At 41.9% G+C, this 17,801-nt stretch overlaps 1 protein-coding gene across 1 annotated transcript in view; it reads left to right on the forward strand.

Annotated features, from left to right (window-relative positions):
- The window catches only part of PEX14 (peroxisomal biogenesis factor 14), a 70,598-nt gene extending 52,797 nt beyond the window's left edge, over positions 1-17,801 (forward strand). Inside the window, exons 4-8 of the mRNA XM_014941344.1 lie at positions 5,976-6,049; positions 7,910-8,012; positions 10,443-10,540; positions 13,704-13,795; positions 15,950-17,801. Coding sequence (XP_014796830.1) covers positions 5,976-6,049; positions 7,910-8,012; positions 10,443-10,540; positions 13,704-13,795; positions 15,950-16,415 — 833 coding nt within the window. The 3' untranslated portion in view covers positions 16,416-17,801. The remainder of the gene's footprint in view (positions 1-5,975; positions 6,050-7,909; positions 8,013-10,442; positions 10,541-13,703; positions 13,796-15,949) is intronic.

Genomic DNA, 17,801 nt, shown 5'->3' on the forward strand with positions numbered 1-17,801 from the left:
CAATGTTACTTTGAATGCACTTCATAGTTGTTGATGTCTGTGACGAGATCATATTACACCAGGAAAATGAGATACCAATGATCAGTGTCTACAAACAAACATCATACATAGTAGCCTATGACATCTCTTGACCTGAAGGTGCATAGTCAATACAAATTAGATTCTGACCCACTATAAGGATGTGAAAAGCATTTAGTCAATGTAGGACTCAGGCTTCCCTTCTAAAACTGAAGGTCATGCTTCCCTTCATCAGTAGGGTTTTCTAATACTTAGATGATTAATATATATAGAACGTCCTATAAAATGCAACAGTATTACATCTTTAGTTACTACAATAGTGGACTCTGTTCAATAAACTGTTGGACATCATCATAAAGTTTTTACTTTAGTTAGAGGACTTATTTTTTTAACTACTCAGGAAACCAGTCAGTTCATAGAATCATAGAATATGTCGAATTGGAAGGGACCTATAAGGATCGTGGAGTCCAACTCCCTGCTCCTTGCAGGACTACTTAAACTAACCCATATGACTAAGAGTGTCATCCAGATGCTCCTTGAACTCTGACAGTTAATGCCTTGAACAGTTACTTGAAAGAGGTGAGTTTTCAGCCTGAACAGCAAGGTAGAATATAAGGTCTTCAGGACTTAGTCTTCCCGTGTGTGAGTTTAAGGTTTGGCACAATGGACCCCCAGTACGAATGAGTTTTAAGAGTGCTGTCAGGTTACAAATAACAATAAACAGTTATATGGATCCTTAATTTTAACAAGCTTTCTCTCTTCAATCTTAAATAATCTGAGTGGTGGCAGCAGAAATTCTGTGTAGACTGTGTGGATGTGATTGTATGATTTTGTGTACAAAACACACTCACAAGGAATTTTTAAAGTCTCAACATAATCTCTGTAGGCTCAAAATTTACATATATATTTGCATTTTAAAACAAACCTCGCAAAAAAGTATCTAAGCTCCAAACAATAAAAACCAAAGTACACACCATTAAAAATCCATCAAAAGAAGCTGTTCAGCTCACATGTGTGTCTGGCAGTTTGAAAATCACTTCACTCACCTGCCAAGTATTAAGAATAGGATTTTGATGTTGCTCCTGAACAGCTCTAGGTCAGATATTGACCGATGTAACAGTCCACTTAGGGCTGTGTTTATTAGTTTATGACATAATTTTGCTATTGCTAGAGACAATACTAGACACGCTTTCTGAGTTTTTACATATAGTGGTGTGGCACAGTTTGGGAAGAAATATGTTTGTGATGGAGTTGGGCTCAGAAATGGAACATTTCTGACTGTTGTATTGGGTGTGCTGGTGAACTCCAGGCCTGAATTCTGCCTCCTGGGCTAATACCTGTCTGTTGTAGTTCACAAATAATGCCAGAAAAGCAGAATCTGGTCTCTTGCTGAAGAAATAGTGCCAGATCCCTCCTAGTGCTATCCATTGCTCATTCAGCTAACTCTTATCACAACCCAATATTGGAAGAGGTAATCTTCCCTTATTTTATAGTGTTCCACTAATATCAGTAGGGCAGGAAAGAAGTGTGCAGTTCAAACTGGAAAACACTGTCATCGTTGTTAACACTTCCAGCTTTATCCCTCTTTGTTTTTTTTTTCCTTTTACTATTTCGGCTTTCCTCAAAGCTCCAGCTCCCAATTTCTTCTTACTAGGTATCTTTTGCGATTCTTTGTAGACCTTCTATTTAAGCTTAACCTGTAAATGGATGTATAAAAGGAGTAAATAGCTAAATATACATGGTTTGATTAGGTGTTACCTGTGCCCTATTCTAGTCCTTGACTGGTGTAGTACTGGTGGTGTTAATGATGGATCCATCTTTGTGTCTTCCTCTTAAGTGATTTTATTGGTATCAGAACTACAAAAAGAATATGTGTGTTTCTCTAGCGCTGATGGATGAGACTGTGCAGTGGCTCAGTGCTCTTTCAAGGTGCCTTGTTTGCTGTAGGTTATTGCATCAGCTGGCTGCTAATCCTGTAATGAATATTTTTGAATTGGTCCAAATCTGCTTCAGGACAGTTGTTTCTGTGATAGTTTACTAAATCAATTTGTCTTTCACAGATTTGTCAGGGGTTGTCATGTACAGAGAAAGATAGATACTACTTTTTCTGTCTATCTGTTATGCTTATCTTCTTACAAAGTATTTGTGACACTAGTGTTGGAATGCCTCAAGGTTTGAAGTTGTAAAGTATACCTAAAGGACTAAAGAGGTGGGTAGACTGCTGAATCTCTAAGTTGACTTGCTGATGGGAACAACTCATATTGGAAAAGATTATGAGCTATATTTGCCTTCTCTGAAGAAGACATTTGAGCTTCTTCTGAAGCAGCATCTGATCTGCTGGAGTTTAGGTCTTGAAGACTGTGAACCACTTTGTGTTTGATATTTTTGGTTCTTCTTAAAGTTTTCTTTGAGTAGATTTTACACCTTTACAAAAAATCACAAATACTAGAGAGAAAGAATTACCCCCCACAGAGCAGAAAGGAGAAACAGCTGAGAAGGGTACTGTCTTGAAAAGCAGTGACTGGTGTCAGAGTAGTATAGTTCTTGTATGCTGAATTCCTCCTGGGTTTGGTTTAAGAGAAACAAGAATGGGACGAAGGGACAAGAATTAAGTTAAGTTTCTAGACACTGTATTTTAGCTCAATACCATCTCTACTATTTCTACTCCTGTTCTGGAGGAGTAATTCCTTCCCTCCAGTTTGTACTTTTGCCAAGAGGTGTCAAAACTGCTTTAAAAAAAAAAGCTTAAAAAAAGCTTGAATTTGATTAATATAGAGAAACAAGACTTTGCCTGACTGATAATAAAACTGATAAATGACATTTGAATTACTTGTAGCAGTAATTTATTACATAAAATATCTTTTATTTGACATGCGATTAGTTGCTGGAAGCATCACTCAATCTGACTAGTTTAAACATGCTCTAAAATGAACCCCCAGTAAAAAACCAGGGCTGTCTGCTGTTGGCGTTATGAAATATACTAATCCAGCAGTGAGGACAAAAATCTGACTTTAAATATTTAAATGATTAATTGGGTTTATATTTTTTTTGCTTTTCTAACCCCTGTAATTACAAGCAAACTCAGGGGAGTTTCTGAGCAAGGTGCACAATGTGCATGCTTATCATCCAGGTATTGTCTGTGTTCTTCCCCATGGTATTTATGGTCTCCATTTATGGGGTTTGGTGTCGATTTTACACCTGCTTAAAAATCAGCTCCAGTTACTGGTTTTCTTGCCATTTGGATCTTCTTCTCCCATCTCTGTGTCTTCATTATGTGGGAGGCTGTAGAATAGACTGTTTTATCTTACAATTAAATATGGTAACTAGAATCTGAACTCTTTTTTTTTTTTTCCCCAACTCCTTTCCATGGCTTCACCTTTTGCTGTTGGAAAATCACCTCTTCCAGCCTCAGTTTCTGCAGTTTTAAATGCGGATACTGGTGAGGCTGACCTTACTTGGATGCACTAGGCCTAATTAATTGATGTCAAGAAAGTTAATTCTGAGATGAATGGGGATTTTAAAAACAGCGTTTACTCTGGAACTGCAATTTACAGTTGCTGCTGTGAAAATTAAATATACTTACAGAAAATACAGAGCTGGAGAAAATGTCTGTGTCCCTTCCATTTGCCTTTTGCAGGTCTCTTATGTAGAATGGTTTGTTATTTCCCTGGTGCCTAAACTGAAGAGTAACTGGGCTATTAGTGCTTTTTCACTTTCTCTGAATTTTATGCCAGTTTTACAAGTGGAGAAATTGAGGATATGCAAAGATGTCGGTGTGGGCACTGTGGTTACAACTGAGAAAATTCTAACCCTCTCTCCACCCTACATTTTAGATTAGAGCATTGCAGAGAAGAAGGAAGATTGAATGTGGATTTTAGGCAGAGCTGTGACATTCTTCATAACATTGTAAAGTTGATGTGGTCAATGCAGAGCCTTTACTGCGGCCCTCACTCACTCACTCTCCCTCTCCACCCCCCTCACTTTTTTTGCCACAAGACAGAATTATTTCACACATCTCTAAAACGAGTAAAATGGCATTTCAGCTTCTTGTCTTTATAGACTCTCTGAACTTTAGGAAAGATCATTCTGGTCCCTTTTCATTAATAATGAAAACCAGGGGGCAATAAAATGTTCTTAGCTCAAGCATTACAGGAACGGAGGGAGAGCTGAGTGAGGTGAAGGGGCAAAGCAGACGGGGTCCTACAGGTGTCTCTCCTTTCTACTCAGAGGTCATCACAGCTGGGAGGTAGCTAGGGACAGCCAGTGAAGGACAGCCAGTCAAGGGCTGCCATGGGCAGCGCACAGCTGGACCCACAGACCCTCTGAGATTAATTAACCCTTTCAATAGGCAGTTCAGCCTGCAAAAAGTTGCATTGTCTTAGAAAGATATTTGTAGTCAGAAGTTCAGGGTAGAGAACTGGACAACTGAGAGACTTCAGATCCCAGAAATGACGGTGGGAGCAGAGTAAGGAGGGGAAGGTGGGTGGAGGACTGGGGTTTGCAGCACGATTAGCCAGAGATCATTTTAAATCCTGACATGTACACAGCCAGTTACTGCAGCTTAGCTGACGTGTGTTAACTCATTAAGTTAAAAAGTTATGATAATTTGATCATGTGCCTAAGCTCCAAAACTGCAACTGCAGCAACCCAAAATACTGCTGGTGACACTATTCACCAGTTCTGACAGAGCTGCTTGAATTTGTTCCGATTTCTAGCCAGTGGATAATTTGAGGATCTGTGTCCTAAAATGTAGCAAGAAGCTCTGAGTGCCAGTATTGGAGAGTCAGTGCCTGTCTGTAGAGCCTGAGGTCTGGGATTAGGAGTAACTCTTGCAATGAAATGCTCTGTAGAAGATCTCACCAACAGCAAAAATAGCAATAGGGAGATGAGTTTCCAGCCATTTCAGCCAGTTAACCCTCCTTTGAAAGCCTAAATTGAAACTTTGGAGAACAGAATGCATTTCCGAGACATTGTAGGTCACATATAGATTTGGATCTGTCTGTTTGGAGACTACACCGGCCTCCACCTCATCAGTTCTGCCCACATCCTGCCACTGAACTTTAGGAAAGATCACTCTGCATCCTTTTTATTATTAAAGAAAACCGGGGGCAGTACGAGATTCGTTAAGGAAACTGCGAGGGAGGTGAAAGGATAAAGCTGGTGGAAAACTACAGGTATCTTCTGATTCTGCTTGAAGGAGCAGAGCATACCGTATCTTTGCTTTGCTCTCTGGAGTCTCTAAGCTTCTGTGCAGAATTTTGTGTTAAATATCTCAAGCTTTTATCTACTTCTTTGCCTCTCTCTGTAGATATTTAATTGCATATTTTCTCTCTGCTGTTTATGTGTGCTTTGGTCCCCATTCATAATTCAGGTTTGAAAGACACTGAATCCTTCCTTATTGAAATGGTCCGTAATTGCTGACACAGTGTTCATAAACCCATTTATTCCCCTAATAGATTTCTCTTCTTTCTGAAAGCACTTCTTTCTTTTTTTTCTGCACTCTTCTGGGTCTCTGACTCTGTCCCCATTTTCAAAAATTATGACAGTGGGGAACAATTGGTATTAAAGTAATGAGTTAACCTTAGTTAGTACTAACCCCACAGACAGTTACCTGGGGAAAGTGCAGTAGGGTTCACAGTGCCTTCTGCAAGGAAAGAATAGGGCAAAACAGCTTGATGGAACTTTTTTAATTGCTGCTGTGATTTGTCTCCCTTTGACACTTTGTGCAAGGCCAGTGTCAATGCTAGAGGTCTGGACAGATGTTTCAGTGTCCTAGGACCAGAAGCCACTGTACCTGAGGGACTACCAGCATCTTAATGCCCTCTGCTCAGTAAATCTACCCCTGCTAAGAAACAGCAGAACTGACTTACTCATTACTCTTTTCTCTCATAAAATAGGTGTATGAAAATATTGTCACCTGCGGTTCTGACTGATTATTTCTTGATTTTTGCCTTTAGGTCCACGTGGCTACAGATGGCGAGATTGTGGGGCTTTGGCTGTTATATTGGCAGGAATTGCCTTTGGATTCAAGGTAACGTCTCTCTTAGTACTCTTACATTGTACTCTGCGAGAACGATGCTATGCTGCTTGTATCCAGATGATCGCATTGGTTCCAGGCTGGTGAAGAATCTCTGTTCTTACTGGCACTGCCATTGGTATATTTGAGAAATGTAGACAATGCAGGGTCAAAAAGTGGCAAGCAAACAAAATTAGCTTTTAGCAGTGGATCTCAAAATGCTAGAAACAAGGTAATTTTTATCGTGTATATATATTTTGGAATTTTTTAAGTTGGGGAAACCAAGCACAGTTTAGTAAAGGGATTCTCCCAGCATTGGCTAGCAGACAGTACTGTCACAGCCACAGTCTAATGATTTGTCCACTGGTCATCCTGCACCTTGGGTAGGAAAGAATATTCTTTGACCAATTAGAATGTTGAAAAGAAAGTGCTAATTTCCAGATTTGCCACACATCCTATAGTTCTACTCCAATGTGCTTAGCACAAGGTAGACCAGGCATGTGTCTGCTTCTGTGCTGTAGAGGCAGCAGCCCCTTCTTATTTCTTGTGCAATGTTTCTCCTATTGGACATACTTTTTCACTCTAGATTTGCTTTCCAGCAATGTGGTAAGTGACATCAGATAATGTCTTTGGTAAACAATCACATTCTGTGGCTACGTAGAAAGGCATAAGTGGTTCAGGTCAACACAGCAGGGTGTAAAGAGCTTTGGTCCAGTAGAAGTTGTGTTTTATTTTTGAAAAAGGGACAGAGATGAAGACTGAATGAGAGGTTGATGGTTTTCATGTTTGTTTGGTCTTTAATTAACAATTACTGTCTTGTTTAGTAGAGTCTATTTTACAAATAAAAGTGACCAAAAAAAGTGACAAAAAAAAATGGCTGGCTGTCCAAGCCTCGTAATGCACATTGTGTCCCTAGCAGAGACCTGTATTCTTTTATAGGAGTAAGACATCTTTGGAAACAGTTGGTAAATTCCCTCTGCTCTTCATGGGATTTTGAGGGAGTTTGAAAATATATGAAATTATATGAAAGATAGGATGCTAGGATACAACATAGTTGTCCATGTGTGTTCTGTGAAGATTAAGAGGGAACTGTTTATGAAAGTCATCAAAAGTCATCTGCTTTTCAGAATGTCTGAGTGTAAACATGTGCTTTGTGAGGGGAAGAGCTGTGTACAGCCACAGTGAAATCTTAAACCAGTGCTATTAAGTGTAAAAGAAAGCTGTCCCACACATGTCTGTTTGGATGATCAGCTCTGTCTCAGAAACCATCCTGTATGTATGCCCCTGCAGTGCGTGTGCATGGATCAAAAGCCAGGCTGATAAAGAATTGATAGGCATTATCGGTGCTATTTCCACATCCTAGATCATCCTTCTCTCACATTTTTTTCGCCTGCCATGTTGTACCCTTGTTAAAGCTCATAGAAGCAGTGCTGCAGAAGGATCCATGGTAGTTAGAGGAGAGTTGTGACCTATTGGATCCAGTCCATCCTCTGCAAGGGCAGAATGAAGTAGCTTTCATGGCTGTGTACTGTGTCCCTGAACTGCCTCCCATCCTGTGCTAGCTTCGTTCTCACTTGCTTTAGCCCTGGTCCCTTCGTTCTCTCCTACTGTTGTTAATTCTACTCCTTTTCCTTTGTCTTCCCTATGCTCCAGATACCCCCAAAATTGTAACCACAGAACTCATATCTTCTCTTCTGCAACTTCTTTTCACACCTATTGTAGAGGGAATTTCTTTTCTCAGCTGGGTGTGTGGATAAATGATTACTGGCTCTGTGATAAAGGCTGAGGTGGTCAGCTTTGAGGATGTTTCAGGTAGATTAGAAAAAACGCTTTGCATATCCCTATTTCCTAAAAAAGTTTCTGTACTCCATGCAGAAATACCTGCTTCCTCTCATCATGGGACAAAAAGAAGATAGGAAACAACTTCAGAGGATTGAGTCAAGCATTTCTGAGATGAGTGGCAGTGTGACACAGACAGGTAAAGATTAATGACTCCATCAATTCACCCCTCAAAGCCTTTCTCCCTGTATCCTCCATGCTGCCAAGACCCCCACCCTCAATGCACATTGTGTCCCTAGCAGAGACCTGTATTCTTTTATAGGAGTAAGACATCTTTGGAAACAGTTGGTAAATTCCCTCTGCTCTTCATGGGATTTTGAGGGAGTTTGAAAATATATGAAATTATATGAAAGATAGGATGCTAGGATACAACATAGTTGTCCATGTGTGTTCTGTGAAGATTAAGAGGGAACTGTTTATGAAAGTCATCAAAAGTCATCTGCTTTTCAGAATGTCTGAGTGTAAACATGTGCTTTGTGAGGGGAAGAGCTGTGTACAGCCACAGTGAAATCTTAAACCAGTGCTATTAAGTGTAAAAGAAAGCTGTCCCACACATGTCTGTTTGGATGATCAGCTCTGTCTCAGAAACCATCCTGTATGTATGCCCCTGCAGTGCGTGTGCATGGATCAAAAGCCAGGCTGATAAAGAATTGATAGGCATTATCGGTGCTATTTCCACATCCTAGATCATCCTTCTCTCACATTTTTTTCGCCTGCCATGTTGTACCCTTGTTAAAGCTCATAGAAGCAGTGCTGCAGAAGGATCCATGGTAGTTAGAGGAGAGTTGTGACCTATTGGATCCAGTCCATCCTCTGCAAGGGCAGAATGAAGTAGCTTTCATGGCTGTGTACTGTGTCCCTGAACTGCCTCCCATCCTGTGCTAGCTTCGTTCTCACTTGCTTTAGCCCTGGTCCCTTCGTTCTCTCCTACTGTTGTTAATTCTACTCCTTTTCCTTTGTCTTCCCTATGCTCCAGATACCCCCAAAATTGTAACCACAGAACTCATATCTTCTCTTCTGCAACTTCTTTTCACACCTATTGTAGAGGGAATTTCTTTTCTCAGCTGGGTGTGTGGATAAATGATTACTGGCTCTGTGATAAAGGCTGAGGTGGTCAGCTTTGAGGATGTTTCAGGTAGATTAGAAAAAACGCTTTGCATATCCCTATTTCCTAAAAAAGTTTCTGTACTCCATGCAGAAATACCTGCTTCCTCTCATCATGGGACAAAAAGAAGATAGGAAACAACTTCAGAGGATTGAGTCAAGCATTTCTGAGATGAGTGGCAGTGTGACACAGACAGGTAAAGATTAATGACTCCATCAATTCACCCCTCAAAGCCTTTCTCCCTGTATCCTCCATGCTGCCAAGACCCCCACCCTTTTCTTTCCTCCATCTCCACTTTATGTGGTGACTTCATTTATCTGCTCTGAGAATCTGTTCACATTTGCAAATGAAGCCGCCGTCATTTCGGTTTAATTTGAAATTGCTTGTTTACTGTCGGCGCGGCCTCAATTAATTATGTTTTTACGGAAAGGCTCCCAACCTCAGAATATTAATAAGGGGAATAAAATGACAGCCTTTCGGAGGGCTGTAAAGTTCATTTTTAATTTCTGCTTCTCTGATGTTTTCAGGGGCTTTTTTGTGGTGTTTTCCCCCCACCTTCCATCTGAAAATCCGAGGAAGGGTCAGGAGAGTCTGTAATTACTGTGCCTCCCTGACCTTAGCCACCTTCTCTGTTATTGACTCTATAGGGTGTCTGTTCATTACCCGATGCCCTAATGATGGTCTGGATTAGCTGTTACCTGTCACACCAATAGAGTTCTTAATTTTATTTTATTTTATCAGCTTGTTTACTGCCTGGAAGCTTTGTATAAAGTACCAAAGTAGAGAAAGTTCTCCTACAGCTAGAGTTGAGTCCAGCAGAAGTTCTTCAGTATTTGCTGAGGTGTAGGAGGGGAATACAGAGTGTTGTCTTGAAATAAAAGGGGGAAAGTGCAAAGTATATTCAGTTGGTGGGGTGGAAAAAAGTATGATTTTCAGCAGTGAGTTTGTTAAAGATGTTGGGGTTGAAGCAGCTGGTGGGTTGAGAGTGGGAGGATGCTAATTACACTTTTTAGCGGAGGGTGAGAAGAAAAGCATCTTTCATTTCTCATGGTACCCTAAGGTCAGTCCTGAGACCAGCCTTTTCCCAGATTGGAGCTAGCTCCAGTGTTTGCCTGCGTGAGGCCCAAGATAGATAAATGATACAAACATTGTATAAGTTCAGAGAGATGTACAAATCATAAACCAATATAATTAGAAGGGAGAGGTTTTGGACGGATATACTGTGGGCTATAGACATCTATACAATGGAAAGATAAACTAGAAATACTGGAGGTTAGATGCAGTGCAGGTAGATTACCCATAGTGCAGATAAATCATATGGATTAAAGTGAGCAGGCGGGCGTAGATAAATTAAATATAGTAGGAATAGAGGCATCTTTGTAGCTAGACAGCAGGAAGGACGTGTGTGAGTGCGTATATGTGCATATATCTCAGTTTAACACTCTCCTGCTTTTTCCCTCACAGTGACTCAGTTACAGGCAACTTTAGCCACTGTCCAGGAACTGCTAATCCAGCAACAACAGAAAATCCAGGAGCTCACCCAAGAACTGGCCGCTTCCAAGGTATCCACTTCCAACTCCTCACCTTTACAACATCACCATCTTCTCAGGGCTTCTCTTGTGGGCACATGGAAAGCACCTTACTAGGTTCACGATCCAGCCTTCAGCTCTGTCATATCCCCAGCCAGTTTCTGTCCATCTGACTTCTGCATAGGTGGTCTGTTTAAAGCACTGGATATTAATTGTGTGCTCACTGAGACATATCTAACTTCTGAGAGGGCTTTGCTGTATAGCTTTGTATGAAGCCTGTGTGTCTGAGGCCTCAGACCTTGTATCTTGTGCATTGCATTTGCGAGTAAATAATTGTGCTGTTAGTTCACTGACCAAAAGAGGTAAAGGCCAGTTGTGCAGAGGTTTTATTTGTGTTTAATATGTAATTTACACCTTTATATTTCTCCAGTACCTTTGTACATTGTCAAAACAATGACCTAATCCTGTTCAGCCAAGCCCACACTTGAAGTACTGTGTTTAAGTCACTTGTTCAGATCCAGGCCAGGTAATGGCCCAACATTCTTACTATTTGGTTTCTTGTTTCAGTGATTTTGGTCACCTCAGTGTAACAGGTGGCCCCATCGCAACCATATTAGTGACTCATGGTGGCCCATTCCCCTTGACTCCTGACTTGACCCTGGCAATAAAACCATCAGTTCTGACTAGCTTGTGTTGCTACATGTATAGCTACAAGTAACCACTTTTAACCAAAATTGATTTTCTCTCTGGCAATGAGAATTAGTGCTTTTCATCTTCGGAGTACTTTGCAGCCATTGGCCTGAGCATTCTATCAGCTAGTAAGTGTTGGTTACGTGTGAGGTGGGATGGATTGTGAACCAGCCACATAGAGATGAAGTCTTTCTTTCATTCACAAACTTGTAATTATTCAGGGCCCAGTCATCTCGCAATATTCCCTGTACAGGGAGAGATTTTTCTTTTTGCTGTGAAATCCCTTAGACAATCTTTTCCGTCTACCATGAACAGTTGTCTTCTCCCCTCACCTATACTTTAATCTCATACAAACTCTTTGATGGTGTGTAACTGGTGGGCCACAGCTGACTATGTGGTGTGCACACTGTACAGTAGGAATCCCTCAGTGGCACAGCTGTAAACCCAACCATGAAAGCCAGTTTATGGTCACAACACTCTGCTTCAATTTTCCTTGGGAACTGTGGCCTGTCAGTGGCCTGGAGCCAGTCCGGAAATTGGAAAACTGTTTTCAGGTCTTAAGTGTTAAGATTAAGACCACATGTTGAGCTTTAAGAAGGAAAAAGGGCATAACAGTCTTGGTGGTTTAGAGAGTCTTGAAGAAGTTTTTCCTCCCCCCTCTCTACCCCCTGCACTGAAATGGTAGCACACATTGTTATGATATCTAAACCTCATGTGTACAAAGAAAAACTTGGGCAACCCCACAAACCAAAGAATAAAAGCTGTGTTTTCTCAGCTGTAATGTAAGTTTTTATATCTGCTTTTCAAACTCCTACTGGCATGCTGTAAAAAATTAAAAAGAGGGACTTTAAGTAATTAAAAAACGTACATAAAAATTCAAGGCTTGAATTTTCTACAACTGTTTTTTAAAGAGACTGGCTAAAAAGCCCCAGATGTCAGATTTTATTTCTAAATCCTAGGCATCTGGCACCATATGTGTTTTGGAAATTTGAGTCCTTTGCAGGCCAGTGAGTGGAAATCACTCCCTTGTTAATGTGCTGCTGTAGCTTTCAAGGTCTTGGAAAGCCAGAACAGTGGCTCCTGGATTCTTGCTGTCTGAGGGCTGGGAGTGTGAATCCCAAGGGAAGGCATCTGTGTATATCACAGCTACTACAGCCCGAGCCTCTCCCAGCTCCCTGGGTTCACAGCCCAGAAGTCACTCTGAGGAGTGCTGGCTGTGAAGGTGTTCAGGGTTACTCAGCACTGGCTGAAGTCTGATTAAAGAATAAGTAGGAACAACCAGTGCTGGCTACATCTAGTACAAACTGCTGAGGAGGAGTTTTATGTTATTCCTGGCTTCCTTTGTCAGCGGATTTATTAAGAGTTTCTCTGGAGCAATGCTCACAAATGCGTTCATTCCTAATGGCTTTTAGCCGAAATTACTGTGGGAAGTGGTAGACATGAGTGTTCTTTGGTTTCATGCTCAGCCCGTCGCTACAGGAGCTGCTGGAGTGATAGGATGGGGTAATGATAGCCCATGATCTGTCTTTCAGAATGTTCCTCCCATTTCTTAGGTTCCCAAAGGATTAAAAGAAAGATTGACAAAAATAATATCTACAGCGTGTTCTCCTCAGTTGTTACCTTACTCCAATTTCTGCCTGATAGCCCATAGCAATTGAGTTGCAGTGCCAAGAGCAGCTGTACCAGACTTCCATGGGTTACTTATCATCTTTCCCCACCAAATGGCATTCATTGCCTTGGAATATCCAGGATGGTGCCTAGTCCAGCTGCTTCCTGGAGATAGAGTCTGGTAACTCAAGCGTAGCTCTTAATTTTTCAGACCTAGTAGCTAACATTTTTGCAACTTTCAGGCATCGATTTACCAGCCCACCTCTAAACACCACAGAGTGCAGATAATTGATTCTTTATTTCATGATTTAGGAGAAATGAACAAATGGTTGTAAAATAGTTGTTAATATGTAATATTTGAATCTGTTGCCTCAGCTAAGTGCAGTCACTGGAAAGACTAAAGGGCCCGATTCAGTGCAACTTCCACTGCCTTTCAGGATCCTAGTTCTAGTTCTTCTTCTCTAGAAATCATTCATTAGGTCAGTGTATAATGATGTAGTTTTTGTTTATTGTTCTCTGTCTGATACATTGGTAGAAAACGTCCAATGCAGACCTAGCTTTGTCTGAATCCTCACAAGTGCTGACCTCCTTCTTACCAAAAAAGAAAGGTCCTCTTGAGGTGCTTCAGCAATGGTTGTGCATGGTATGTCGGAGAAAAGATTAATTAGTCCCCCGAGCAGAAAGCAAATATTTGAATATCGTAGGACCTTGAGATAATTCTTCTTTCTGATCATTGTGGGATCCACTTGGGTCCTTCTTTATTGTGGAAGTTGTTTTGCTCAGATCTGAGAAATTCCCAGATGGGAAAGGAGGGAGGATAACATAAAAAAAATTTGACATTTGTGAACTATCTTCCAGTTCATAATTTGATCTTTACGTCTTTTTTTTCCTGTTCTAGGCCACAACTTCCACCAACTGGATTCTGGAGTCACAGAATATTAATGAATTAAAATCTGAGATCTACTCGTTAAAAGGACTTCTCCTGAACCGGTATGGATGGAATATGGGAGCAGATTATTGTGTGGGGAAAGGGTTGCTTTCTGGCATTTTCTCAGTCATGGAGAGGAAAGGTACTTCCAACAGGAACTAGCTCTATATCCTGTTATTGGTACTTTAATAATACCACTTTGCACTCCACTATCGCTTTCTATTTGCAGGTCTCAAAATGCTTTTCAAACTTGCTTTAAATCAAAGAGCATAAGAGCACTGTGGGTAATTAGTAAGATTTTTCCCTTTTTTTAACCATAGAGGAATCCTCTGCCATTGATCACAGTCACCTAGTTTGAGGTATTGACTGCATCTGCACCTACATTCTGTCACAGAGTCACTTCTGGATGCAGTTCAGCTGACCTGCTCATGGTTAGGGCATAACCAGGATGAAAAGAGCCGCAGTTCAGGAGAGCCTGTTTCTCTCACTTAGCTATCTCTGGTACAGACATCTTACAGTGTAGCAGGTGTCTGAAATGGGGTGATATATATCCTGCCTGGGGGACAGTCATAAGAACAGGGATCAGATCTCAGTTCATGAGGAATTTTTTTCTCCAAGTACAGAACTGAAGAGTTTGTCTAGTTTTCAGTTATTGATCCTTTCACTCTGATATGATTGCCTTGTCTCCTTCTACATGTAACTAAATCTTCTCTAGTCATCTGTTTCCTAAGAGATGAACTTCAAAGATCAGTCTGAGATTGAACTTAGATATGTTCTAGATCTCAGCAAGCGGGCTTTTCAGAAGTCTGAAAAGTGTATTGGCCTTAGTATCCTTTTAAATTCTCGCTACACATCCCATTCCTCCCAGAAGTCACCCCAGAAAGCTTTGGAGGACTGAGGACACATACCAAGTTACCATCTATTAAGTTGGGTTGTACTAACATCACTGCTGGGTAGACTGTATTACTTAATGACACCTCCTTAGCAATAGAAAAGCTGCAGCTGGGGGATAAGTGCTTTTTGGAAAAAAGAAAACTTTTTTAGGTTTTTTTTTAATGATAAGGTAAATGCTTCTGCAGTGAGGAGGCAGCAGCAACACCGGAGCCAAAAAAGTCTCTGGACTGAATTTGTTGATTGCATTTATGATACTGGTTGAATAATGCAGACGATAGCTTATTGCATGCACAGGAGATGGAGGTTAGATCAGCAGAGTTCTTCAATGGCTGGTGGTGGCAACAGGAAGAGGGAAGTGAGAGCAACTACTGTTCCTCGTTCAGTCTAAACAAATGTAATTTGCTGTGCTGGAGCACTCACTGTAGGACAGACTCTGGTCTTGTCCATGGCACCAGCCAGCTCCTGAGGGGCATGAGGACTCCCTGCCACACAGCATCCTTTTCAGAGCTTGATCTCATACCTCATCATACTCCCACTTCTCACGTACGCAAGCAAGGATGGATGGGGATAGATCGGACATGGTTTTTTGCTTTGCTCCTCACGATGGATGACACCAGTGCTCCCCACTGCACTTACCTTTTTGGTACTTGGATTCTCCTTTTAGGGCTGGGTATTAGCCTGCCATTATCAAATCCTTAAAGCCCACCTGGAAAGGACTGGAGAACAGAGCAGCCAGCTTTCTCAGCTGGTGCAAACTAGTATGACTAAGTCAGAGAAGCTGAACCAGTTTGCAGCAGCCAGGACCTGGCCCAAACATGTAAAGTGCTTGCTGGGACTAGGACATAGGCTCTGGATTGTAATGAGCCAGAACGCAATAGCTGTGTATCACAAAGGAGGAGAGAGCCAGGTGGTGAAATTCCTTGGCTCAGGCACAAGGACCTGGTGTGTCTGACTTCTTGCTCCAGTGGGAATTTTCTTTACCAATTAATTAGTGATTGTTTTATAAAGGGACACCCATGTCTTTCCAGAGGAAGTATTCCTGAGTGCTAGGTTGCTCTGTGAAATTGGCCAAACCAGATCATTTTAGTACTTCAGATTGCCCAACTGTGGTATTTCCCTTGTGTGCAGACTTGATTACCAGGTGCTTGTAATGCACTTTGAGATTCTGGCTGAAGAAGTGAGGTGGCTTTGGTTTTGTTCATTTGTGGCAAAGGAGACTTGCAGTTCCAGTCCTGCTTTACATGACTTCTCCAGTGCAAATACCATTGGTGTTTTTATTAAAAGCCCCTCTCTTTCCTTTTCTTCCCCTCTTCCCCTCCAAGGAGGCAGTTTCCTCCCTCCCCTTCAGCTCCTAAGATCCCATCATGGCAGATCCCAGTGAAGCCAAGCTCGCCCTCCAACCCTGTTGTTGCCAACCATAATAGCAGCAGTGACATCTCACCCGTCAGCAACGAGTCTACCACCTCATCTCCAGTCAAGGAGAACCACAGCCCTGAGGGCTCAAAGGTCAGCTGCCATCTGCTGAGCACGGAGGAGGGCAACAAGGCAGTGATCGACGTCAAGAGCCAAGTGCGGATGGAGGTGCAGGGTGAGGAGGAGAAAAGGGAAACCAAAAGGAATGAAGAGGAGGAAGAGGACGATGAGGATGATGATGTTAGCCATGTGGATGAGGAGGAATGTCTGGGTGTCCAGACTGAGGACCGGCGAGGAGGGGATGGTCAGATTAATGAGCAGGTGGAAAAGCTACGAAGACCTGAGGGGGCCAGCAACGAGAATGAGATTGACTAAGGTGCCCTGGCTGCTGCTGCTGCTGCTGTACATCTTCCCTAGCCTCCTGCACTGTCCCTGGTGCCTCTCCCATTTTGTGGAGAGAAGTGCCACCATGCCCTCCAGTGATTGTCCCATGATTGACCTTGAGAGGGGTCATGACTGCCCAGTGAACAAGGTGGGCCCTGTTTCACCACAGGGCTTTGCAGTGTTGCAGTGGCTTCTTCTCCCCTCCCAGACCCACATTCTCCCCATGAGCTGGGGTCACTGCCTAGGCTGGAAGACCAATCGCCTTATCATGCACCACAGCTACAGAATAAGTCCTCTTACAAAAACACTGTCTCTCCCAAACCAGTCAGCCTCTTTGCTGCATCCCAGGGTCCTTCTATCCAATTGCAGACACCAATCTGTCCTGAGCAATTTGATTTCACAAACCTTTAATCCCCACATAAAGCTCAAACCAGTTCTCCATCTCCCAAAATAACCCTCTCTTTTATTTCTCAAACTACTCGATGTTCTGTTGCCAAAAAAAGAACATTTTAACCCTGAATTCCTCACCAGATCTTAGTCTTGGCTCTTTGAAGGCCTATGTCAAGCCTCAAATTCCTGAAACAACCTAGCATTTAAAAACACTAAATTTCTGTGGGGTCCAAAGAATACTATTTCCACCCCACAAGCTTACACTGATCAAAGTGGCCTCTTCCTAGGGACCAAGTCCAGGTTTCACGGCCACAGTAAAATCCATGAGAACAGGTGGCTTTGTGACTGATTGCTCCCCAGTAAAAGAAGACTTTAAAAGAAGTTGACCCCACTCATCCCAATGGTACCCTTCCTCCTCCAAAGACAAGGAGCTCACATCAGTTTTTGACATCTAACATTTTATTTATAGCTGCTCTGAATGAATGAATGTATGAGGTTATATCAGATGCTGAAATAGTTGGTTAATTCTGAATCTTTGCAATGGTTCTCAGCCTGTTTTTCTCCCTAAATGAGGAGAAAACCCATCTTAAATTGTCAGCTGAGACCTGCACCTACCCATTGACAGGCACCTGCTTCAGCAAAGCAATCTTTACAGAAGAGAGAACAGTTCCAGCTCTGAGGTACACCACTGGCCCTTCTTGCCCAGTCCAGCCATTTTTTTTGCCCCTCTGGGGCTATGCACAAATTAAAACAGTGAATTTTGAAACCTCTCATTCGCAGCATTGTGTTCTCAGCTGGTAAAATGGTGGTGTCCAATTATATTATTCACTGCATCAGAGCCTCTTAGCAGAGCAATTCTTGTAACAACTGAGTCTCACTGTCCTCACCAAGCAAGTGTGCTCGTCTGTGTGGTCATGTATAGATTTCAAATATAAAATACGATTGTATATAATTGTAATAAATATGAGTTACCACTATTTAACACCA

The sequence above is a fragment of the Calidris pugnax genome, unplaced genomic scaffold (assembly GCF_001431845.1).
Source record: "Calidris pugnax isolate Ruff unplaced genomic scaffold, ASM143184v1 scaffold82, whole genome shotgun sequence".
In the NCBI taxonomy this organism is placed as follows: domain Eukaryota; kingdom Metazoa; phylum Chordata; class Aves; order Charadriiformes; family Scolopacidae; genus Calidris; species Calidris pugnax.